At 43.0% G+C, this 27,196-nt stretch overlaps 1 protein-coding gene across 5 annotated transcripts in view; it reads left to right on the top strand.

The window, feature by feature from the left end:
• Positions 1-4,161: 4,161 nt before the first annotated feature.
• Positions 4,162-27,196, top strand: part of Egfl6 (EGF like domain multiple 6) — a 62,556-nt gene continuing 39,521 nt past the window's right edge. For 3 of the 5 annotated variants that reach the window (XR_005283812.1, XR_005283811.1, XM_038315956.1), the window contains exons 1-2: positions 4,162-4,433; positions 25,723-25,835. Coding sequence is in view for 1 of the 5 variants with exons in the window: in XM_038315956.1 (XP_038171884.1) it covers positions 4,366-4,433; positions 25,723-25,835 (181 nt within the window). In the remaining 4 variants the exon portion in view is untranslated. Of the gene's footprint in view, positions 4,434-6,840; positions 6,930-16,119; positions 16,237-25,722; positions 25,836-27,196 lie in introns of those variants that run through there. The other 2 variants (XR_005283813.1, XR_005283814.1) reach the window with 2 other exon arrangements.

The raw sequence follows: 27,196 nt of genomic DNA, 5'->3' as shown, positions 1-27,196 counted from the left end.
TGAATCTCTGGAGGTGTGGCCCAGGCATCTGTGGTGGCAAAGCTTTCCATGCGATGCCATTATACAGCTGAACTTTCTACCAATCTAAATGATCTGTAGACTGTCACGACCCTAAATGGGACCCTCCAGCAAACAACATGAGTGTCTTTTAGAAGCTTTTTATAAAGGCTTTTGGACCTTACTCCCACCTAACAACAGTATCTGATGAAGCATGATTAATAAAAACTCAGAGACAGATATTGGGGTTCAACCTGAAGACCAGAAAAGCAAAGCAGCCATACATTGGCTCTTACCTCGACCTCAGTCCAACAATTGTGATCCTGCCTTCAGGAATCTCAGAATGAGACTGAGACTGAGAGCTGCCTCCTCCTGTTTTAGAATCCTCTCCAGTTCTGGGATTAAGGCGTGCACCACTACCACCTGGTTTCCATGGCAAGCTAGTGTGGCTACTGGGATTAAAGGTGTGTGTCATTGCTGCCTGGTCTGTAAGGCTGGCCAGTGTGGCTGTTTTACTTTTTTGATCTTCAGGCAAGCTTTACTTATTAAAATACGAATGAAATGCCACGACTTCCGTCTTTCAGGGAGATCACCAGATCATTTGAACTGACATTGAAGTTGAAAACATTGGCCCAGTGTCTCTGTTTCTGTCTCTGTCTCTCTCATATATATGTCTGTCTGTCTGTCTCTCTCCCTCCCTCCTCCTTCTCCCCACCATGTGTGTGTGTGTTCAGGAAAAATATTCCATCAAACTTGTTCCTCACAGAGAGCTAAATGAGAACTAGTTAAAAGATAAATTCCTATACAAGGCACAGGTGATTTTATGGTATTCTGATCAAAGATCATTTTCCCTTTGTAGAATGGAGTACAGCCTCCTAAAGATCAGCTGCCAACTTTCTCTTCAAAGTCAGCAGTGCCAGCGCGGTTATTCAAAATACTTGCCTCCAGGTGGCAATTTGTATCTGACATCTCACCTGCCATTACCTCATTTCCAAGTTCCTTCCCTGTTCCTCATATGGCCAATAGTTCCTTTGTCCAAGCTTCCCCAGGATCTAATAGTAATAGGTGGATTGACTAGAAGTGTTTGACCTCACTGGAAGCTACCTGCTCAAATGTACACCGCACTTAAGTTTATGGAAGACAGTTTTGCTCTGAAAACTAATGAAAGGAACAAGGATGGGGGAAATGAAGGGACGAAGAAAACTGAATTCCCAGAAACTAGAAATTGACAGATAAATATTAATGCAAGAAGTTCCTTTGAGCTTTATAACGGAGAGACTAAGAATAAAGGATGTGCCCCATATACTAGGCGACTAGTTTACAGCTTTGGAAGAGTTGTTTCTCTGAAGGAATGGGTAGTTGGATGAAGAATCAGTATCTGAGCATTTAGGGGAAAGTGGCAGGAATACTCTTAATTTTCAGTTCGACTGAATTTCCAGGTTAGGTAACAGGTAACATGGCATCTTGCTCATGTCCCCTAGCCCTTGCTTTCCAGTCAGACACCCAATAGCCAGTATCTAGAGTCCTTTGGCTGGGTCACTCCCTGCCACTCTACTCTCTGCACAGAAAACAGAACTTCTAAGATAGCCCCTTGATAGATACTGGCAGGCCATGGCTGAATAGGGATGGAGTATAACTACTCCAGGTTCCTCACATTAGGGTAAGCTCCCTGGAGACTAGTGTTTTCTGAGGATTCCAGGAGCGTGAAGGTTCAGTGACATGATACACACCTTGTATTGTTGTGGTGGAATATTAATTTAAGATGTGCCACATTCATTTGTGCTGCGGGATATTTGTTTAATGATGCAAAGATGTGTTGTATTCTTTTATGTTGCAATGTTTAACTCTGTAAAACTATGCTATGCTGCCTAAAACACCTGATCTGTCTAATAAAGAGCGGAATGGCCAATGGCCAGGCAGGGAAAGGATAGATGAAGCTGGCAGGCAGAGAGAATGAAAAGAAAAAAAAAGAGAAGAGGGAACGCGAAAAGGAGAAGGAAAGGAGGATGCTGAGGGCCTTCCACCCAGTTACACAGTAAGCCATGGAGGAAGAAGTAAAGAAAGGTATACAGAAATAGAGAAAGATAAAAGTTCAGAAGCAAAGGTTAGATGGAATAATTAAAGACAAGCTGTCTAGAAACAAGCCCAAACTAAGGCCGGGCATTCATAAGTAAGAATAAGACTCCATGTATTTATTTGGGAGCTGGGTGGTGCTGCCCCCCAAGAGCAAAAAGAAAAAAAAACCTACATTTTATTGTTTTCTTGAGTGCCACCAGAACAAACTATTTCCACTTAAATCCTTGTCCCAGTGTCTGCCTGTGGGAAAACCCACACCAAGATCAAATACGTGCCCCATCTTCTTTAAAATATTTTAGGTATAGAGTTCAGAACCTGATGTGTAGCTATTTTCTCTCAATTGAACCATTCGCCCATGCACAGAAGAAGGCTAGTCAAACCAAATTCACAAGCTTTGGAAGCTTCGAAGGTTATAAGATTGATAAGTCTCCCCAAGGCTATTAAAAAAACCAGTACACAGCCGGGTGGTGGTGGTGCACGCCTTTAATCCCAGCATTCGGGAGGCAGAGGCAGGCGGATCTCTGAGTTCAAGGCCAGCCTGGTCTACAAGAGCTAGTTCCGGGACAGGCTCTAGAAACTACAGGGAAACCCTGTCTCGAAAATACCAAAAAAAAAAAAAAGTACACAAAGCCTGATGTGGTGGTGCTCACCTTGAATTCTAGCACTTAAACAGAGGCAGGTAATATCTCTGTGAGTTCGGAGCCAGCCTGGTCTACATAGTTGCAGGTCAGCCGGGGTTGCATAGTGAGAGTCTGTCTCCAAATACAAGAAAACTGGTAAACAATTGTGGGAAGAGGAGGCTTTCTTCAGGGGAGCCTCCTGCAGGTTGAACAGCGAGCTTCAGGGATGCAGGCTTTGTTGATGTGATGGCTTTGAGTCTCCCCCATGTTTCTCTAAATAAACCCAATAAACACAAAGGTTTACTCAGTTAGACTTAGGTGGAAGGTGGAATTCTTTCTTTGGTCTCTGCTCATCCTCTGGAAGAGCAGCAACTGTACTTAGCCAATGAGTCTCTCCAGTCCCATCAAAAAAAAAAATCGGTTTAAAAACAAGAAGAGACACCATCCCAACAAGTCTTTGTAGCTTGTTTGTACTGCTGACCTTGGATCAGAGGCTTCATGGCTTCATCAGCAGCTTTTCCTTCAGTTGGAGGTCTGCTAATGGGTCAGGTCGGTAGCTGTGTCCCACCTGTTCCTCATCCGGTTTAGGCCGTCAAGCTAACTGGCATGGTCTTCTCATATCCCAAACAGAGGCACTGGGGTCTTTAGGCATGGGGTTAGTATTGTCACACTGTGCTTCTGCCCAAACATCATCAGCCAAAGCAAGTCCAGTGTCAAGGCGTGGGGTCATGAGCTGTGCCTACACGCCAAAGGGTGTGAATGTGGGGACAAGAAGAACCAATATTCCTTCTGCTATGAGTCAAAATAAATAACTCATCAGTACCTGAAGACTTTTTCTCATACCTTCCAAGACCACCTATGTAGGGGTGGCACTGCCCACAGTGAGCTGGACCTTCCCACACCACCCCATTAATCAAGAAAATATCCCTAAAGCCTTGCTTATTTGGTGGAGTCATTTTCCCATTTAAGGTTCATTCTTCCCAGACGACTAGTTTGTGTCAAGTTGCCACTGGTTATTACGTTACAATATTATTTGGAGTCGCATTTGTGAATGATAAGAAGACGACACTGGTTAAATAGTGAAGTTTGAACAAGACTTGGTGACCTTTGACCTCTAACACCCTATGATTTGCCTTGTGTGGAAAAAACCTAGTCGACCATAAAACCTCCATTGAAATGAGATTGCGGTGTGCTTATGAATTTATATTTGTGGTCCTGCTTTGACTTCTCAAATCTCAATCCCTGGAGCTCAGCAGTGCATACTGTCCCAAGCCTGAAGCACAGGACAATTGGAGGTGCCCCTGAGCAGCCGTTGTGAACTGAAGCTGGAGGGTTGGGGACAGTTAAGGGTGAGAGTAGAGTGTAGAGGCCTCGCGGGTCATCCTGGAGGCGGGTCCCAGCCAGATGTGCTGGCCGCCCCGCCCCGCCCTCGCTGGTGCACCGGGGCGCTTCACCCAACGGAGCTTCTCGCCAGGGCGCCCCCAGCCATTCGCAGCTCCAAACGTTCCCCAGCTCTCCAGTCCGGCTGTCTCCTCGCGCCCGCTGCCACGGAGCCTGCCAGCTGTGTGCAAAACTGAGGTCCTGATCAGCAGAGCAGAGAAGAGGCTGTGGCCTCTGTGTGTCCCAGGTCCTGAGGGGCACAGACAAGGAACAAGATCCCCTCCCCGACAATATGCAGCCGCCCTGGGGTCTGCCGCTCCTGCTGCTGCTCCCCTGGGTGGCAGGTGGAGTAGGGACCAGGTGAGTGCCTGCATTGACCACGTTTCCCTTGGTTTGAACGCTCCCTTTGGAGCCCTTTCTCATTGACCCACAAATATAAGGAGCACCTAGGTGCTGAGGCTGAGGTGCCTGATTGGGATGGATTTCACCAGGATACCAGACCCGAGTGCCCACTGACTTTCTTCCCTGCGCCCCTTCGGCAGGGCTTCGCCTCGGGTGGTCTGTGGATCCTGCACCCACCTGGCTGAGTTTGCCCGGCAGATACAGAGGGAGGGAAGCTGGGCGCCTGGACCGTGGTTGTTCTCGAGCTTTGCTGCTGTGCAGCCACCTCCGTGCTGTGCAGATGCATGAGTACCTAGCGCCGGTGCGAATTTAGTGTTTTCCACCGTCCCTGAAGGATGCTCACTAATTGCCAATCGCTAGTATTGCTGGGGAAGAAATTTCTAAAAAACAAGAGGATGCAGAATGCGCACTTACACATTTACTGTTGTGCACTGAAGCAGCTCATTTCTGGGCTCCGATTCTAGCTGCCTTTGGATTCCGGGTGATGAACTGGAAAGTTCGCGTTGGTGAAATGACAGCCGAACCCGTTCTTGTTTTTGCCGCTTCCTTCTATTCGGGAGCTTTTCTGAGCGCTGAAACATTTCTCTGAGAAAGCTCCAGAGCCACATAGTAAACGTCCACAGGCATAGTGTGTCTTACAGACCAAGCACCTTCAGCTCTTTAGAACACCAGAAGCCCTAACCCCTGTGTATTCGAGCTATTATCATTACCATCCCTGTCTTGAAGAGGTGAAATGAGGTCGAATAACTCGTCCAAAGAGACAAAGCCAGTGAGTGACAGAGCAGGAACAATCCCAGTCAATGTGGCCCATCGTCCTCTAAAGTGCAGTGGAGCAGCCTTTTCAGGAAGACTCCCTGGAAACCCGCCCCCGCCCGTGCCTTGCTTCTTCCTTGCATGTCCACACAGGGCTTCTTTGCGGCAGATTTAAGAAGTTAGATAATCATGTGTTGGGAGTGGCAGGCTCTCCTGTGTTCTGTGGGAGGTTTCACAGCGTCTCTGTGAACTATACTGGCCCCTATAAGATGCCAGTAACAACGTGGATACCACCACCACCTACCCGCAGCCAACTTGGGACAACTTCTGGAAAAAAAATTCCAGGTATTTCCCAAAGTCCCCTGGGAAGCAAGCTCCTTCCCAGCTGTGTAAGGTTTTTCAGTGCTGATTCTAAGAGGAGGAAGGGGGCGGACCTTGGTTTGGCTTCAGCTCCTTAAAGGTGAGCCTGACTTTAAGTTACAGGAAAAAAAGTCTTTCATCAGGGTCTGCCACGGTATTAGGGGATTTTGAAGTTCAAACAGAACAACCCTCAAACCAGGTTCGTAGAATGTATGGTTGCAAGTTTCAATTTCCTTCCCGTAATAAAAATGCAAGCAGATGCAATTTACCCAATCACATGTCCCTTGAAGGCTGGAGGGTTGTGTTTTGTTAGAAAGCCGGCTCAAGTAAGACCAAGTGCTTCGTGGAGATGAGATTAACAGTTCTTTAGCAGCAGGCAAAGCCACTCTAGAAGATCCACTTTCAAAGCGCCTACAAATTAAATTAAAAGCTGAAAGGATCCCCCCTCCAGAAACCAAAAAAAAAAAAAAAAAAAAAATTAGCCTGAAGAATCTGTGTGAAAAGTCTGCCATGCAGTGCTTTTCAAGATGTGAAGTGGGCTTGTTTCACAGTGTCAGGTTCGCCGGCCCCCTGTGCTGCTGATCTGCTCCACATGCTCGGAAATGTCAAGTGGTCTGCACTTTGGGATCTGCCCCAGGGCCAGCTTTAATTAGCTCCAGACTCCATCTTGGGGGGGGGGGCATTTACAGAGAAGGCAAGGCACCCACTGAGGGATAAAAAGGGTGTCCCTACATGCTAGTTGTTCCCTAATGTTTCACTGAAATTTACAGGAAAAAAAAAACCCTATAGCTGACACATACAGATTTCTAATTAAAAACACAAACAAAAGGGAGCCGAGGATGTAGGTAGGCCAAGTTGGTAGAGTGTCTGCTTAGCATGCATGAAGTCTTGGGTTCGAGGTTGCGCATGGAATAAACCAGGTGTAGTGGTGCGTGACTGTAATCCCAGCCCTGGGAGTGGGAGAGGGGACAGATGCAGCAGGATGATCAAGCCATCTTGGTCATTCTCAGCTACATAAAGCCTTTGAGAACCTGTCTTAAAAAGTAATGAGATAAGAAAGTACAGATTCTTTTTCATTAAAACACTATCACAATTGTATGGCCTGGAAAACTATATGCTTCTTTAAGTGATGCTTAGTGTGGAGGTAACAGTGACCACTGAGCTAATGAATAATTCATTAGTTATATATTAACCTTCTTACATGCATCAGAATTTGGCTTGGCTTGCACTTTTTTTTTTAATGCCCTTTGGGTATCAGGACTGTTTAGATGCCCTGAACCTACTGTGTATGCAACAGCAAACGTGATGGTGACAGTGTACCAGGAATGTAGCCAGTCCAAGGTAAGAAGTGCTGTAAATGAAAAATATTCATTGGGCTCTCAGGATTTAAAAGAATAGAAACTAGCTCAGTGATCTTTTTTCTTTTTTTTTATTGGTTACATGTTGAGATGGTAATATTGTAGATAAAGCGCACTGGATAAAGTAGGCTACTGAAATTAATTTTACTATTTATTTCTCATTTTAAAAAGCTACCAGAAAATCAGACAGGCCACATGTGGTTATCATATTTCCAGTAGGCATGCTGGTCAGAAAGATGTGCTTAGAACTCTAGTTCCAACACCCCACTCCTTTGGGCACATAGGATCAATATATTATTAACATCGCTGTTCTTGGAAGTAAATTTGAAGCACATTTCTACTTGGAATATATATCTGCTACACAACTTTCCCCTATTTAACTCAAGTAAAAGTAATGTGTAAGAGAGGAAGGGACATCGGGGTTCGTGCCAAGGGAACTACTTCCTGCTAACCACAGGAGAATTGAAACTTTTTGGAGTCCCAGTAGGGAAAAATTTCTAATACTACTAACCCACAAACTTCATTGTTTCAAAAAAGCCAGATGCATTGCTTTACAGTTCTGGAAGTCAGAAGACTAAAATGTGTCGTGGGGGACTAAAGTTGGGGTGTTGGTAATGTTAGTCCTTTCTGGAAGCGCCAAAGGAGAACCTGCCCTTGTTCTTTGAGCATCTTGACTTGTGGAAATAATTCCCATCTCTCCTTCCTTTATCACCTTGCCTTCTTTCTTCCTTGTCTTCCTCCCATTATGAAATCCCTCTGTGATTATAGGAAGCCCTGTGTGGATCATCCAAGAAAATCTCAAAACACTTTGTCCACACTTGTAAAGTCTCCTTCATCATGATCCAGGGACATTTTCCATCCTCCCAATATTCCCATCATCTTCTCTCAGGGGCAATCTCGGTGCAGAAAGACATGGCTGGACGCCTGGGGTGCTCTGGAAGGGACGAGGGAAAGGACAACAACAGGAAAGGCTACAGCAGGAAGGGAAGGGACAGTGACAAAAACGAGTGACCACTATGACTTAACCCTGTGCAGGGTCAGTTGGACATGAGCCTCAGACCTGTGTGTCCAAAGGCAAATGAGCAAAGGTTAGGCTCCGGTGACATAAATAAGGGAATTGGGGTGGAAGGTTCTTGTGCTTTCTGCCTTTCATGTCCATAGGAAAAACTGACGCCTGCCAACAGCAAAGGTTCTTGAATGTCAAAAAATGAAGCAGGGGACTAGTGAGATGGATCAGTAGGTAAAAGCACTTGCAAGTCTATGGGCCTGAGTTCAATCCCAGAGCCCACATGTATGCGGAAGGGAAGAAACAACTCCACAGAGTTATACTCTGACCCCCCCCCCACACTCCATCCACACCGTGGTACAGGTGCCCCCACACACATTATCCACATACAGACACACATGCAATCATAATGAATTTTAAATTCGGGGGGAGAAAAAGTACATGAAGCTCTCTGTCTACTGTGATGTACCTGTTTGTCACTGGGCTGATGAGCCAGGAGACCCCTTAGGATTGTCTTCTCTGGTTAACAACTTCTAGAACGCAAACCCTCGGGGAGACAGCGGAAGCAAAGCAGACAAGTGCCCTAAGGTGGTATGTGTTTTACGGGAAACCGAATTACTAAAGGATCTGTGATTGAATTACTCAGAATGTCACAGTAAAGAAGTGTCAGGTTTCAAGTTTCCCAGTGTCTCTCACAAATAGCTCAATCTTTCTTTCTACCACGTACAGGAGTTTGTCCAAAGGGATCAGTAGTACTAATTAGTTCTGTTAGATAATTCCCCAGACAGGTTTACGTGTATTGGTTTCGACAACTAAAATGTTTTAGGGCTGGGGACCTGACTGGGGGGGGGGGGGGGGGTACAGTAAAGTGCTTGCTGTGCAAACATCAGGACCTGAGTTCCCTGCCCAGTGTCCTCATAAAAGCTGGGGTACAGGGGTGCACATTTGCAGTCCCCACACTGGAGAAGCTTAAGTGACTTGCTGGTCAGCCATCCTAGTGGAATCAGTGACTTCCAGGTTTAGTGAGAGATTCTGTCTTTTAAAAAGCATCCTAATTTACAGAGTGACTGAAGAAGCCAGCCACACATGTGTGTGTACCCATATATATATATATATATATATATATATATATATATATATATATACCACACACAGAGAGCAACTGTTTTAAATCTCCAGATTATAATGATGAAGACAAATTCCAGTAGGAGTTAAAATTAATTTGGTCCAATTCAACAACATTAACGGAACACTGGCATGCTCAAACATTCTCCCGAATGCCAGAGATACATATCTACCGCCCCCACTGGAGCACTTCATAGGGCCAGAAAAAAATGTCTTTCTTTGTTTCTTTGTCAGCTGAAGAGACCAAAGAAATCTTTACAAAAAAAAAAAAGACCAAGGAAAGGGGATGGAAAAGGCAAATAATTAATGTTACTTGTGCATAAACAATAAGTGAACAGTTTCAGAGGAACAGATATATATATATATATATATATATATATTACCATTTACTCATATTGTGTACACACAAAATACAAAATTATACTTAGGAATATATTTATATGCATGTAACAACAATTAATGAAATGAGAGGCCATGAACTTTAAAGAGAGCAAGTAGTGGTATATGGGATTGAGAGCGAGGAAAGGGAAATGAGAAATGATATAATTATATTCTAATCCCCCCCCCCAAAAAAATAAAAGATGGAATTAAAAACTAGATTTCAGTCAGGCAGTGGTGGCTCACGCCTTTACCCAGCACTCACAAGGCAGAGGCAGGTGGATCTCTGTGAGTTCAAGGCCAGCCTGGCCTACAAAGCGAGTTCCAGGAAAGCAAGGATTGTTGCACAGAGAAGCTCTGTCTGGAATTTTTTTCAGGGTTTGGGGATGTAGCTCAGTGAGTGCTTGCCTATTGTATGCAAAATCCTGGGTTGGAGCCTCAGCACCACATGAACTGGGTGTGGTATTGAAAACCTGGAATCCTAGCACTCGGGAGGTGAAGGCAGGAGGATTGGGAGTTCAAGGTCATCCTCAGCTGCATAGCAAGTTCAAGGATACCTGAGATCCAGAAAGAAAGAAAGAAGAAAGGAGAGAGAGAGGGGGGGGGGAAGGAAAGAAAAAAGAAAGAAAAGAAAGAAAGAAAGAACATGGCATCTGAACTATCCTTACGGATGAATGTGGCAGGATGAATGTGCATCTATTAGCTATAAAATGTAGGAGAAAGCAAGTCGGTGTTAAATCGATGGTCATTTTTACATAGGAATAAGGTAATAAATGGATGGATATGTGCCTATAAAAGAAGAATGTGGAAGAAAGACACATTCCAGGTACAAAGGGTAGACTGGTCGTCATGAACCCACAGTATCTGCCAATGACCAAAGAAGGGAGGCCGGAGCCAGGCTTCAAGAAAGCTAGGATGTCAAGCTAATGAGCTTGGACTTCATGCCAAGAGTAATAGAGAGTAAAGCAGACCATTGCAGGCTCTGCCATTTTCAATAGAACCCAATCATGACTTTCATGCCCCAAATCATGACAAAACTGCTTGGGATTATCATTATGATAATGAGCCATACTTTAATCTGAAGCATCTTTTCCCTTTCCGAATGGGAATCCTTGGCATCTCAGATTTGATGAGTGCGTGATTAGAACGCGAATATGCCAAAAGCAATGAACACCTTTGTAAATATCATCAGCTCGCTCTTCAGTATTTCTCTTACTCGGTTGCTGACCATATCTCCTTGCTCTCTGTTACTGGACTACAGAGTGCTTCAAAGCTTACTAAAACAATATTTTTGTCTCAGACAGCTTTTGTAGATGGAGAAATCCAAGCAGTTTAGCTGCCTGGGGATTGGGGCTGGTTTTTTTATGGACTTTATTTTTATTGAGAGCAATTTTAGGTTCACAGCGGAAAGGCAGGTTTGTCCTAAGTTTGGAGTCAAGCTTTGGCCAATGCCACTGTCACCTGCAAGCCTGACATTGTCTAGAGGATCTGCTTCCAAGATGGCACACGTTCATGGTGGTTGACTGGAAGCCTCATATCCTCTCCATGTGGGCACTCGTAGTGGCATGACTGTCCTTAGTGCGTAAGCTGACCCCTCCACCCCCACCCCGAAGTTTCTAATACAAGCAAAGAAACCAGGTAGAAGTCACAGTGCCTTTGGTGTTCTCATCAGGAAGTTACCCTCCATCAACCCCACAGTTCACTGTTCATTAGAACCCAGCCATAACAGCATGGTGAGCAAGCTTCACCTTTTGCAAGAAGGAATATCAAAGACTCTGCGGATACAATTGATAACCCCCTCCCCACATATTCTGATTTGTTTTCCCCTCTGCTGTTTACTCCTCTGCCTTCATTACCAGGCTCCATTCTGTGAGATGCCAAGTTCTAGATTTCCTGATCTATACTCTCCCTAGGTGACTGTTCTATTCCTAGTGCTTTTGATCCCAACTTTGTGTGCTTGACATCAAAGTGTGACTTCAGGGCCAATGAGATGGCTCAGTGGGTAAGGGTACTTTGGTGCCAAACCTGACAGCCTGAGTTTGATCCCCAGGACTAGCATGGTGAGCTCTTGATCTTAAGCCTGTATATATCTAGAGAGTGGTATAGCATGGGGGAACCCGAACTTTTACTGTCTCTTAAGAATGAGTGAGAACTCAGGGCTAGGGTGAGGGCTGAGTGGTTAGAATACTTGCCTTGCTGAAGGCATGAAGACCTGTGCTCATCTCCAGAACCCACAGTTTAAAAGCTGGGTTTACTGGTACATGCTTGTAATCCCAGTGCAGGGAAGGCAGAGACATGTGATCTCCTAGACCTCACCAGCCAGCCAGCTAGTAACTGGAAAACTACATGCTAGTGGGGTGCCCTGTGTCAAACAAATAAGGTAGACAGGTCCTGAAGAATGACACCTAAGATTGTCCTCTAGCCTCCACATGCACACACAGAGATTTGTGCACACGTGTGTCACATGTGAATTCAAACACAGAGATGGATGACAACTCAAAAGTTAATTTAACCAATTATATACAAGGAATGACCTTGTCATACTAGGTGAAAGATTTTTTTTTAAAAAAAATCAGTAACAAAAAATACTCTCATGGGTTGAAGAGATGGCCCAACAGTTAAGAACATGTACTACTCTTACAGAGGACCCCAGTTTGGATCTTAACACCCACATTGTATAGTTCAAAACGGCCTGTGACTCCAGCTGCAGGGGATCCAACACCCTCTTCTGGCCTCTGCAGGTATTGTATTCACGTGTGCATACACACACACACACACACACACACACACACACATACATCATTAAAGATAAAATAAATCTTAAAAAAGAAACACCCCGTTGTTTGCCCTAGTTATCCGTATTTAGAAAAACTCTGATTTATAGAACAACATTTAAATATATGTAAACAACAGCAAAAGAAATGTAACTTCTCAATTTGACTTGGAGAGTTTTGTGATGTTTTCTGGAAACTGATCAGCCCCAAGCATACTAAAGATCCTGGCACCTTCCATTTTTGCAGAAAATAAGGAATCCTGTGCAGAAATACTACACTACTTACACAATCCTTGGAACGGTTCTAAATTGACTCCAGCTGTGGAGACAGTGATGTTCTGATTAATGCGATCAATGTAGACAGCAATGTGTATAATGCATTAAAGGAATTCTGGGAAAGTCAGCATTTAGCTCAAACTCTCTATGCTTCGAGCCTGCTCTCCACTAAGACTTGAACACCCATGTTGACATTCCCCTGCCTCAAGGCTGGATTCTCTGGGTCCTCTGGGTCTTACATCTGATAAACATTGTTTAGGAAGACAGGGAAATGGAAGGGTAAAGAGAGGGAAAAGGAGAGGGATGGAGGGACAGAGGATGAGGGGAGCGGCATGCCCATCCAGGCTGGGTAAAATGCTTTCTGTACAAGCATGAGGGCCTGAGCTCAGATCCCATGATGGCCTGAGTTCAGATTCCTGGCAACCACATACAAAAAGTCGAGCAGAATGGCACACACCTATAACCCCAGTGCAGGGTAGGGAAGACAGATAGATCCCTGAGACTCACTAGCTAGGCAGTTTAGCCAAAACGGGAAAGACTAGGTTCAGTGAGAGACCCACTCTCAAAAAAAAAAAAATAAGGAAGAAGAGCAAGTGAGGAAGACGTCTCAATGCCAAACTCTGACTTCAATAGGTACCTGCACAGATGAGCCCACACACGGGAGGAGGGGTTGATTTCATTACCTGCAATACGCTAGGTATTCAGTATTCAAGTAGGAGAATTATTGAATTAGTGATGGATATGTTAGAGTGAGCAAGGAGGAGAGGATGCTGGGAAAATAATTCAGGTTATTTGCTACTATTACCTTGAAATGCCATTCGACACCAGGGAGAAGTAAATCAAGCTGTTTTTCTGAGCACTCTGAATTTCGTTTTTCCAAGCCATATACTACGCTATCATCATGCATGTCATGCCTGCTTGTCCTGGATTCCTTCCTTCCTCCAAACCATATTGTTTCCACTTAAATATAAACAGTTGAGCAATTTTCTTTCTTTCTGTAATTTTAAATAGATGCACATGTACATTTTCGAAACTTGCAACACAAAACACAGAACGGGATTCTTGGTGCAATAAATCGATTTCCTATGACAATCTATAAATCAGCAAGTTAATTATTAGCAATTCTACCTACGAACACGTTTCACTCTTTAAGTGGTTTTTTTTTCCAGTTTCATGGCCAGATGTAGAATCTGATTATTAAACCAGTAAAATGGCAGTTGTGGCTGGTCCTTTGAAGTGCATCTCCAAACTTGGTGAATGCACAGACCTCACCCTTACTAATTACAAGGCACGTTGCTAGTTTATTGGCTCATTTTCCTCTGGTATATTTTATGTCCTCAGGTGGTTTTTCCTAGAGTACTCGTTCAGGGTATCAGGACATGTTCGGAAGACATATTGGTATTACTCATGGAACAGTCACTGGCCAAACTATTATGCTTTGATTTGTGTTACTGTCTGAGTATCAGGATCTATTATGCAATTCTCAATCACGAGTTGATTCTTAAGAAACTGTCATTTGCATTTTGCATTTGTATGTATGTATGTGATGTGGTGTGTGTGTGTGTATGCATAGTTGCATGTGTGGGGGCACATGGCTGGGCATGAGTGTGGGTGCCAATTATTGAGGCAGGGTTTCTTGATGAATCCAGGACTTGCCAAGTCTGAGTAGTCTGGCTAGCAAGCTTGCCCTAGGAATGCCCTCTCTAGATCTCAAGTGCTAGGATTCCAAGCAGCCATTATACCTGCCTGTCTTTCTTCTTAAGCTCCAGGGATCCAAATCTCTGAACCTCAAACATTTTATCTACTGAGCCATGTCCCCAGTCCCTCATCTGCATTTTTAAATAAGTGAAGGTAAAACTGGACTTTTTAAAAGATTTTATTTTTATTTTTTGTATAAATCTTATGTCTGAATGTATGTATGTATGCCACCTAAGTACCTGGTCCCTCCAGTGGTCCGAAGAGAGCATCAGATCATCTGGGGCCAGGCATAGAGTTAGTATGATCCACCATGTGGATGCTGGGAACTGAATCTGGGTCCTCTGCAAGAGCAGCAAGTGCTCTTAAACACTGAGCCATCTCTCCAGCTCTAATGGTTTTTTTTTTTCCTGTTTTTGAGACAATGTCTCCCTGCCTAGTCAAGGCTATTCTGGAACTAACTATATAGCCCAAGTTCGTTTCAAACTCATGCTTGTCCTGCTTAGGATTCCAGAGATTCCAGCCCTGGGTCACAGTGCCTGGGTCTAAGGTTATGATCTTCCTACAGAACTAAACTACTAAGCTGCACTTGTAATGGAGGATATATCTTTTGTAGTAGGGAAGGAATCCTGATTTTTTTCACAAGATTTTGATGGCCCCAGTGTTAGCCATTAGCACTTTGGAGCATTCTTTGAGTGGCACTTAATCATCAAAATGATAATATGGGACAAATTAATATACCTCAGATTTCTTGGGTTCCCCATTGCACCTAGTAAGGCATGTGAAAGCAATAAAGCTTTAGAAAGCATTTTTTCCTGAAGAGCTTCGTAAACGTGCAAACACCATATAAATGGCATCTTCTGGTAATTCTTCTACTCATTAACTCCACATGGTATTTCTGCATGGTATTATTTCCAATCTAGACTAATTGACTTTGACTTGTACAAAGAAGATAGGCTTGGCCACCCGTACCAGAGATGCTGTACTGGTTTCTAATTAGGTGTTTAACATAGAACATATTTAAACAAATTTCTATCTTCTTGTATTTAACTTCATATCTAACCATTGCAAAATGACTGGAGCGCATTGAAATACCCACACTTCTACTGCAAAGTCATTACTGTTTTTCACTGTTTAAAACATTTCTAGAACTCTCTGGAGCTTTCACAATCAACAAAATGTTTCCCATGAACATTTTTTTTTCTGGTTACTGCTTATCTCTTTACCCCTTCTCCATCACCATGCCTCCTAGCTTTCCCTTCATCCTCCCTGACGCTAAAGACATGCTTTTGTCTAGGTTCAAATTTGTCAGCCACCGGTCCTCATGATCTTAGTAGCTGCATCCTTCGTATAAGCCATTCTCTCTTCTTGAAGCATTTTCCTTCCCCCAGTCTCCTTTCCACTTCACCAGGCTAAGTTCTGCCAGTCAAGAGACTTCGTATTGAAACTCATTTCCTCTAGAAAACCCATCACTCACCCATACTTACCAAATACTTCCTATATATTCCCCTAGCTCCTGAGAACTCTACCCTTTGGTACAGTTTATATACTAGAGTACAATTATTGTACTTATCCATTGTTACCACTAGGCTCTAAGTTCTTTGGTCTTTTATAACCTTCGATACTCTCAGGGTCTAGTACAATTCCTGTTGCACAAGTCCCTAACATTTTGTGCAGTGAAATGGGCAGATCGAAGGTATGACATGACTTTTCCTGGGGAGTCTATTTCAGTTTGTTCCCAGATAAAGAGGGCAATGGCAAATTAAAAAAAAATGATTCTGAGTTCGGCATTCAGAGTTACTAACAAGAATGTGATTGACTGGCAGCTACATGACTAGAAGGCCCCACCTTAGGATGGTTGATGGCTCACAAAAGCTCTTACTTGCAGGCAGCTCCACTGAACAGTCTCTTCTCTTTCAGAGACTATTTACTGCTTATCTAACAGCAAGAAGGAACCTCATGAGTCTTGTTACAGCTACTCTTCCCTCCAACACTGAAGAAACAACTACACAAGAGATAGATGGATAATTTGGTGAAGTATGCTCTTCTCTGGCTAGTAACATCTTGGTCTTTGTTTCTTTATATATAAATTGATATGTTGGAATTAGGTAATATATAAAGTCACGTTTTCTAAAGTAAAATTCTATAAATGTCCCATTATATTGAAAACTGACTCCTCAAATATACAAAGCTAAATTATATGGAAATGATGGCAATCATAAGAATGCACCTTGAAGGCTTCCAGCTGCACAGATATAGTTGCCAAGGGACTTCAACGAGTGTGCTCTTGGAAATCTATCATCACACATAAGCAAGGCCACAACTTCTCCTGAAGAAGGCAAGGGTTCTCTGGTGGACACTTTTGTGGGAAACATTGTTCTCTTCTGAAAATCAGCACATCTATTAATGTTAATTATTGTGGAATAATCTTTTTGTATATTGTGAAGATATCATTCTGCTTGGTTTAATAAAAAGCTGAAAAGTCAACAGCTAGGTAGGATTTCCAGGCACAGAGGACGCTGGGAAGAAGAAGGTTAGAGACACAAGGAGAGACAGAGGAACAAGAAAGCAAAATGGTCAGTGCATAGATGAAGTAAATGGGTCTCAAGGCAGCACATAGATAATAGAAATGGATTAATCTAAGTTGTAAGAGCTAGTTAGAAATAAGCCTAAGCTATCGGCCAAGTTTCACAGTTAATAATAAGTCTCCATGTGGTTATTTGGAAGCTAGCTGGCAGAACAGAAAAACCCCTCTACAGTTAATCCCACAGCTAGGGCTAATAATAGGCTATTTACTGTTACTCAGGGCTCAAAGTGGTTTTATTATCATAAATACCTAGGAGGTAGTTTTCTTATATACATTTCAGAAATGAGATAATTGAGGAATAAAAAGGTGATATAATTTCTGAAGGTCACAGAGCTAATATATATAAGACCAATACCCAAACCCAGGATGGAAGCCATGATACAAATCATCAGGTTCATCAGTCTCTCACCATTCAACTGTTCCTATTCTCTTTCCTCACTTCACTTTCCTGTACTGACCTAGTGTGCTAGCTACCTTTCACCACTGTCAAAAAATGCCTGAACAGAACCAGCTGCCTAAAGGAGGAAAGATTGTTGGTGTACAAAAGAGTTCAACATTCGCCCAGAATGGAGTATAACAAAGGTTTATTTATCTGGGGATAAACTCACAGAAAGTAGCAAGCCACAGTCCTCTGCATGCTCTAGGAACTAGAACCGAATCCAGCATTTATAGTACATGAAACCATGCCCAAAGTGGGCCTGTATCTTAAAGGCTATTAGCTGAAAAAATTCCCACAGGAAATAATTTGATTTGGACTCATGGTTGAATGGGACACAGTCCATCATGAGAAAGTCATAGTGGCTGGTTCTGTTCATTGTATCAAGTGTGTGTAGCAGAGCTGGACCACAGAGTAGAGAGCTAAATGGGATCCTAACCCTTGATGACTGTCCCATAGTGTCTCACCCTCTTAAGCAAGGATCTACCTCCTAAAGGTTCCACAACTTCCTAAAACAGTGCCACCAACTTAGAACCAAGTGTTCAAACACCTGAACCCTGTGGGGCCTTTCATATTCAAACCATCATATCTGTTATTCTCTGGGAATTGCCTCCATCTTCCTGAACCTTCCTTCCTCTTCCTTGGCCCATCTCTTATGTGTTAGTTTCCTTGGTGCTCTGTCCTAAGTCTCCTTCTCTTCCTACCCTATATATCCTCCTTCAGCTTCAGGACTATCTACCTATAGATGTTTCCCAAACTGAATCATCTTCCTAGATATTGGGCCCAAATATCCAGCTTTCTACTCAACATTTTTTTGCTTAATGAGCTCTCAAAATCTTACAATTCATTGTTTTTCCTGTTCCCTAACATAGCCTTCCATCCATATTCCCCATTCCAGAAATGTGGTACTGCTATCCTCTGGATGTGCTTGCCTTTTACACTCTACACAACTCAGAAGAATAACAGGTCTGTGTAGGCAGATATCTGGATTCTTTAGAGCCTTTAGACGAGAGGTTCTCAGCCTTCCTAATGCTGTGACCCTTTCATACAATTCCTCATGTTGTGATGACCCCCAACCATAAGAATGTTTTTGTTACTACTTCATAACTGTAATTTTGCTACTGTTATGAACAGTAATGTAAATATCAGTATTTTTCAATGGTTTTAGGCGACCCTTGAGGAAGGGTTGCTTAACCCCCAAAGGGGTCACAACCCACAGGTTGAGAACAACTTCTTTTGAAACTATCCTTGAGCCTAATACATGATAGAATCTCAATATAATAGTTAAGTGAATAAATGAAAGAATGAATGGATGAATATTCTGATCAAAATTCCATCTACTCCTCCCATCTCCTGCCTCTACTGCAACACTCCAACAAACCATAACTTGTCTTCTGAGCCAAATGATATTTCAGATTATACCACCCTCCCTCCAGTAAATGCTCCAGATTACTGCCATGAGAATGTTTTTCTAAAGGAAAACCAGGTGTCTATGAGTGCATGTAGGTGTACATGCATATGAGCTCGAGTCAGAAGTAGCTATTGTTCTCCATCTTATGTTTTTTGACCGGGTCTCACTGAACTTGGGAGTTCACCAAATCAGCCAGACTAGCTGAGTCAGCTAGCTTCAGAGATCCACCTGCCTGCCAGGTTATTGGTATGCACCACAACTCCTGACATTTTTAATAAAGGTGCTGGTATCCTAACTCAGGTCCTCAGGGTTGCACAGCATGTACTTTACCTGTGCCATCTTCTCAGACTCTCCTTTTTTATTTGGTTTGGTTAGTTGGTTTGGGGGTTTAGTCTTAGAAAATGTCTCATATATCGCAGTGTCTTCGTTAGGGTTGCATTGGTGTGGATGAAATACCATGACCATAAAGTTGAGAAGGAAAGGGTTTATTTGGTTTATACCTTCACATCACCTTTTCATCATTGAAAGAAGTCAGGATAAGAACTTAACAGGGCAGGATCCTGGAAGTAGGAGTTGATGAAGAAGCCATGGTGGGATGCTTCTTACTGGCTTGCTTCCCCTGGCTTGCTCAGCCTGCTTTCTTATAGAACCGGGGCGGGGGGGGGGGGTAGCTCAGGGTGACACTACCCATCATGGGTTGGGTCTTTCCCCATCAATCACTAATAAGAAAATGCTTTACAGTTATGGAGGCCTTTTCTTGATTTAGGTTCCCTCCTCTCAGATGACTCTAGCTTGTATCAAGTTGACATCATAATACTAGCTAGGACACTCAGGTTGACCTTGAATTCACTATGTATCTAAGGTTGGTCTAAACTCCTGATCCTCCTGCCTCAACCTCCTGTTGTGTCATAAAAAATGTGTTATTTTTTTGTTTTAATTGAGCTATATATTTCTCTCCACTCCCCTCCCATTGTTATACTTGTTTATGCTGCATTTGTTTAAAAATGTAAAGATGTGTTGCTTTGCTTGCCTAAGGCACCTGATTGGTCTAATAAAAAGCTGACTGGCCAATAACTAGGCAGCAAAGGGATAGATGGAGCTGATGGGCAGGCAGAATAAGTAGGAGGAAGAATTTAGGTAATGGTCGGGGGAGAGAAGAGAGAATGAAGGAGAAAAAGGGAGATACCTGGGCCCAGTCAGTCAGTCAGTCAGTCAGTCAGTCACCAGCCAGCCAAACATGGAAGAAGCAAGAAAGTAAGACATACAGGATGAAAGAAAGGTAAAAAGCCCTGGGGTAGAACACAGATTAAAAGAAACAAGTTAAATTAAGTTATAAAAGCTAGTGGGACAGGCATGACTCTGGGTCCTCAGAGGAAATAGGCCTGAGCCATGACATCTGTGGGTCCAGGCATTGGTCTGAAACATCAAAGGGAATAGGCAGGAATCTGGAACCTCTGTGGGTCCAAGCTTGACTCTGGAACCTCTGAGGGAATGAGCAGGTCCTCTGCGGGTCTGGGCACACCTGAGCCTGGGACCTCCTAGGCAGTAGACCAGAGCCAGAAACCTTTCCAGGACCAACTCCAACCCAGGCACTTATGCAGGAGGGAATCCAGACCGGGATTTACAGATACAGGTCAAAGCTGGTAACCTAGGCCACATTTGCCCTGAGACAAGGAACACTACCTTGCGCAACAAATTCCACAGGAGTGGCTCTGGAGGAGCTACCTAGGACAGAAAGGGCCTGAGGAAATAAACCCCAGGGAGGCAGAGGCCAGGAGCAAATCCGGTCAGGAAGCCAACCCAGGCCCCGAGACACTGGCAGATAACAGTATGGAGCCAGGACCTGACTCAGAGTCAGCAATCTCCACCAGAACCAGAGTGGGACAGAACCAGCTACCTAGGACAGAGAGCAAACAAGCTCCACCTGGAGCAGAAGCCAGGCACCAACCCAGTCCCGGGACACTGGCAGATCAGGATTGAACCAGCGACCAGATCCAGAGTCAGCCATCTCCACCAGGACAGGTCCAACTCCAAGCCAGGGACTTCTGAAGGAGGGGATCCAGACCAAGATTTACAAAACAGGGCAAAGCTGGCAACCTAGGCCAAAGTAGGCCTGAGACAGCAGACTCCAAGGGAGCACAGCAAAGCACAGGAGCGCAGAGCTATCTCCATGAACACCGAGTAACCAACTTTTTTATTTATTTATTTATTTATTTATTATGTATACAATATTCTGTCGGTATGTATGTCTGCAGGCCAGAAGAGGGCACCAGATCTCATTACAGATGGTTGTGATGGCTCAGCGGTTAAGAGCATTGTCTGCTCTTCCAAAGGTCCTGAGTTCAATTCCGAGTAACCAACTTTAACTAGAACTGTGACACTGTACCACAAGGAACAACCATCTGAGCTTTGGATTCACTGGCACCTAGAAGATCATTCAACAGAATCTCAGACAGCCACAACCACAACTATTAGAGGAAAAGATGAGTAGAAAAGGTAAGATCACATGCTATACCACAAAGAGCAACACAATACCAGTAAAACCTAAAGACCCTACAACAGCAAGACCTGAACAAACAAATATGGATGAACCAGAAGAAAATGACCTAAAAATACCTTCAAGAGAATGTTTTAAATTCTTAAGGATGAAATGAGAAATTCCCTTTAAAAATTGAGGAAAAGACAAACAGAAAATTGGAAGATATCAGGAAATGACTTAAAGAAAACCAAGAAAAAGAAATCAAACATATGAAAGAAACTATTCAGGACTTGAAAACTGAAATAGAAACAGAAACAATAAAGGAAACGCAAGCCAAAGGAATTGTAGACACAGAAATCATGAGAAAAAGATAAGGAACCACAAATGCAAGCATGAACTGCAGAATACAAGAGATGGAAGAGAGACTCTCAAGCACTGAAGATACAATAGAGGAAATAGACTCATCAGTTAAAGAAAACATTAACGCTAACAAAACCTTAACCCAAAATATCCATGAAATATGGGACACCTTCAAAAGGCCAAATCTTAGAATAATAGGTATAGAAGAAGGAGTTCAACTCAAAGGCACAGAAAATTTATTTAACAAAATCATAGAAGAAAACTTTACCTACCTAAAGAAAGATATGCCTATGAAGATACAAGAAGCTTACAGAACACCAAATAGACTGGATCTAAAAAAAAGTCCTCTCGCCACATAATAATCAAAACACTAAATATACAGAGTAAAGAAAAGTAACATAAAAAGGTAGACCTATCAGAATTACACCTGACTGCTGGTAAAGCAAAGGACACAGTCAACAAGACAAAACGACAGCCTACAGAATACCTAAAAGATCTTCACTAACCCCACATCAGACAGAGGTCTGATCTCCAAAATATACAAAGAAGTCAAGAACACCAAAAAACACATAATCAAAAAAAAAAGTGGAGTAAAGATCTAAACAAAGAACTCTCAACAGAGGAATCTAAAATTACTGAAGGACACTTAAGGAAATGTTCAACATCCTTAGTCATCAGAGAAATGCAAATCAAAACAACTCTGAGATTCCATCTTACACCTGTAAGAATGGCCAAGATCAAAAACACTGATGACAACTTATGCTGGAGAGGATGTGGGGTAAAGGGAACACTTCTGCATTCTGGTGGGAGTGCAAGCTGGTGCAACCCCTATGGATGTCAGTATGGCCGTTTCTCAGAAAATTAGTAAACGACCTTCCTCAAGATCCAGCAACACCACTTTTGGGTATATATCAAAAGGATGCTTAATCATACCACAAAGGCATGTGCTCAACTATTTTCATAGCAGCATTATTTGTCATAGCCAGAACCTGGAAACAACCTAAATGTCCCTCACCTGAAGAATGGATAAAGAAAATGTGGTCCATTTACTCAATTGAGTACTACACAGTGAAAAAAATGACATCTTGAAATTTGTGGGCAAATGGATGGAGCTAGAAAATACTGAGTGAGGTAACCCAGACCCAGAAAGACAAACATCATATGTACTCACTCATAAGTGGCTTTTAGACATAAAGCAAAGAAAAACCAGCCAACAAATCACAATCCCAGAGAACCTAGACAACAATGAGGACCCTGAGAGAGGCATACATAGACCTAATATACATGGGAAGTAGGAAAAGACAAGATCTCCTGAGTAAATTGGGAGTATGGGGATCATTGGAGAGGGTAGAAGGGGGAGGAAGATGGAAGCGGAGTAAAATATATAGCTCAATAAAATCAATTTTAAAAAGGGAAAAAAAGAACGAACTGTTCCTTTTGGGATGAGGAAAATGTTTTGGAATTAGTTACTGGGTGGTATGTGCAAAATATAATGAGAATACCAAACCTCACTGACTGGAAACATGTACATTAACATGTCAGTTTTGCATTTTATGAGTCATATCTCAATTTTTAAATGCTAAAATCAAAACTTTTTCATAACATCATGTATGGAGTAACATCTTTTTATGCTCAGTAACTGTTTGTGTTCAGTGTTCTACGGTGTCTTCCTTGCCCATTGTTAGTTAAGTTGTGGGTCAAGAGCAAGGTACCTACCCCTTGCAGAATCGTTAAGAAGATATGGACTTGGTTATGACACATAGTTGCAGTATTTCTCAGTCACAGGTCTTTCTCAGGTCTGGGGATGCAGTGATGGAGCACTTGCCTAGTGTTCACTACACTTAACTAGACATGTGCGCAGTACTGAACACTGGAAACAGCCCTTTCGCAAAGCATTTGAATGGTAGCTACCAGGCTGGTCTATACTCTAGTGCATCTGTTTGCCATAGATTGTGAACTAAAAATAAAAGGCCGGCTCTTTCTTGTCCTCTGCTCCATCCATGTGGCCAAGTAAGAGCTTGAAGCACAGAAAAAGCTCAACAAACGCTTCATTTTAAAGCAGTGGTACTTAATAGAAAACACTTTTGCCTTGTGGGGGATTTTTTTTTTTTTTGCAAAAGTCACTTTTGTTTTTAAGACAGCATCTTGCTCTATGACACTAGCCAGTTTGGAACTTGCCGTGTATCTCTTTCTGGTCTATGATTCTCCTGTCTCTCATTACAGACTATTATGGGTATTATAGGATTGCTAGTATTAAAGGTGTACACCACCACACTCATTTAAGCTGGAGATGTTTTTTTGATTGTCACAACTTTGGGGATATGTATCATTGACAACTATAGACAGCAACTGTGGATGCTACCAAATATCTTAGAATGTCCAAAATAGCCACCTCACACACACACACACAAAAATTATCCAGCCTACAGTATCAGTCTTATAGAGGTGCAGAGAAACCTTGCTCTAAGTAGCTGAATTATGAATTCCTATTAAAAATAAAAAGGTGGGGAGCTGGAAAGATGATTCTGCATTTAAGAGCATTGGCTGCTCTTCCAGGGGACCTAGGTTCAATTCCCAGCACCCACGTGGAAGCTCACAACTGTCTACAACTCCCGTTCCAGGACGGTCAGCCCCCTCACACAGAAATACATGCAGGCAAAACACCAAAGCACATAAAAGAAAAACTTTTTAAATGGAAGAAAAGTTGTCTTGCAAAACTTTCTCTCGCATTTTGTGCTCTTGGTGAATGAGATGTCCCAAACTCTACCTTTTTATCTCTGATAAAGTTTGTAGGAAAAGCAGACCATGAGAGAAATGGGGAAGCTCGTTTAACTGCCTGGCTTGGACTAAGACACTCCAAACTAGCATGTATTCAATCCTGTACCTGGTAAAATGTGCATTGCTTATCTGTTAAAGAGCTCAAGAAATGGTTTGACACTTGTATTTCATACGCATGGGGAATATCAAATGTAGCCCTCCATAAATTGTATGACTTTTCTTCTAGCCTGGTATCAGTCCTGCCCAAGCCCAAGACATCAATCAGGTAAATAGGCAAGGAACTTCTTACCTGGGAGTGTCACGTAGGGCTCTACCTGGGAGGCAGGAACTCACTTTTCAGATCAGGGGTCAGCAAGCTACAATCCACAAACCAAGGTGACCCCGTTTTTATACAACATATGAGCCAAAACCAGTTTTAACATTTCCAAATGGCTGATGATGGGATAAAAGGATACTATGTTTAGGGATGTGGATATAATTCCCTCGACCCTCAGGAAGCCCAGAGTTTAGTCCTCAGCAACACAGAAACCAAAACCAGAAATGGTGTTGCACACAGGTAACCTCAGTAGTAGGAAGGAGGAAGCAGGAAGATCAGAAGTTCAAGGTCAACATTGGTTACGCAGCAAGTTCAAGGCCAGTCTTGACTACAAGAGACACTTGGCTGACTTAGCCAGCTTCCCAAACCCAGAAATAAAGTATATTGGAACAATCACACCCATCTGTTTGCTATTGCCTATGGCTGCTTTTGGACATAGACAGAAACCTACAGCCTGCAAAGCCTGAAATATTTTCCTCGAATCCCTTTGAGAAAATATTTGCTGGTTCTTGCTCAATAGTTAAGAGTTTAGCAATTTGTGTTTCCAAGAGGCCGTTATGAAGCACAGTAAGTTTAAATCCGCAGCACCTGGCTTTGCTTGGGGACCTGCCTCCACTGAATGCTGTTGGAGTTCCCTCCTCTGTAACCTGAGATGACTTAACAGAATGGTCTCCCACAGTCCATAGTGTATGGCGATTCCAGACCGTTCAATGACTCCCAGGTGGCCCATGAAGTAAAAGTGCAGAGCTGTTGTCTGAGCCAAAGCCACTTAGCCAGTGAGTCGCTGACACAAATCAGAACTGCGAAGCCACTGTGCCCAGTCAAAGAAGATTGGAGAAATGGCATTCTACCAGTTTCAAAAATATCCATTTTTGGTCACTTTCATGCACTCTACCTTTATAGCTTCTGTAACCAATTTCTTTAACCCTAGGCAAAAAAGAAATGGCCAAAACTAGAGGGAAGTTGGCAAGGGATGGAAGACAGGCTGCCAACTCCCAAATCCAGATTCTTTGTCCCCTGCAGAATCTAGCACTTCCCTCAGGTCTGTGGAAATCACACAGATACTTAACGTCTTTCCTGCTGCTCCTGAAGCAAGGAAGAGTCTCTGTGGCTACCTCTGTTCTATAGATACTAACATGTGGTTCTTTATCCACAGTCCAAGGGATTATGGGTTGCCAGCACTGGCACGCCAGCCTGGGGTCTGTCGCTATGGAACTAAGATGGCCTGCTGCTATGGCTGGAAAAGAAACAGCAAGGGAGTATGTGAAGGTAATTCTTGTGAAAATTCAGACCACCCTGTGAGTGGGTCAGTTTTCAGTCTGCAACAGTAATACCAAAGGATTACCAAGGTCCCATCTGGAATGGTTGACATTATCATGCTAGATGGGAGTTATTTTAGGAGACTCTTGCCCATCATTATTTCTGCTACTCTCTGAGTAAGTATAACTGGGGTTTGCTTTGGCTTGGGTTTCATTTAATCTGTAGAAACTGAGATGGTCAAAACCAGACCAATTAACTCCTTCTAATTATAGTTTTTCCAACTGAAGTCTAATGAAATACACATTTTAATTATTAGTCTTAGCCTAATAGCCAAGTAATCTCTGACTACAATATAGAACCTTCATACCTTATAGATATGCCACTCCCATTTTTAAATTCCTTAAGTGCAGTTTCTAAAGGCAAGAAATGCAGGCACAGGCATGGTTGCAAACGTGGTTTTCTTGTATTATTTTGTGCAGATTACAGACTAAGGCATGATTTCTCAGATTCTGTGTTAGAAGCTTATGTGAGAGACCTATGATAATTTCCAGAGTATTTCTGAGAGCTGAGATGAACACAGATTTCTGCCTTGTGTTGATTTTTATGTGGATTTCCACAGTGACCCACATTTGTGATAGAGAACCATCAAACCTGCATTTCTTCAAGGCAGTTGGTTACATTATCTGGGGTAGAGTTCATTACCTCTGGGTAGAATTCTGATCTCAAATGCCTGATCATGAGTTTATTGTCTGTTAAATGGGGGTAATAACTTGTCTGAATGTTCCATAAGTGCATTAAAATGCTAGATGTTTTAGAAATAACCACATTATCTCCTCATAGGCCAGCCCCTGATCCAATCCCCTCCATTCTAACTGGTCCCAAATAGCTAGCTTAATAGCTAGATTAATAGCTGCTGGGTGGTAGAAGTCATTATTTTTCAGTAGAGTGAGCACTGGTAAGCTTCCTGTTCCCCAGTTAATATTCCCATAACTACCCATGTCTATGAAAACACCATAATTAAACTCAGTAGGTCAGTCTTAATCACTGTTCTATTCCTGCGAATAACACCATGGCCAAGACAATGTTTATAAAAGAAAGCATTTAACTGGGAATGGCTTACAGTTTCAGAGGTTTAGTTCCTTATCATGGTGGAACATGAGGGCATGCAAGCAGTCATGGTGTTGGAGGAGCTAAGAGTTCTACATCTGGATCCAAGAGCAGCAAGAAGAGAGACACTGGGCCGGGCTTGGACTTTTGAAACCTCACAGTTCACCCCGAGTGACTCACCTGCTCCAACAAGGCCACACCTACCCCAGCAAGGTCACACCTCCTAGTCCTTCTCAAGTAGTGCCACTCCCTAAGGAGCAAAC

Source organism: Arvicola amphibius, chromosome X (assembly GCF_903992535.2).
Source record: "Arvicola amphibius chromosome X, mArvAmp1.2, whole genome shotgun sequence".
Classification (NCBI taxonomy): Eukaryota; Metazoa; Chordata; class Mammalia; order Rodentia; family Cricetidae; genus Arvicola; species Arvicola amphibius.
This window is presented reverse-complemented; position numbering and strand designations above follow the sequence as displayed.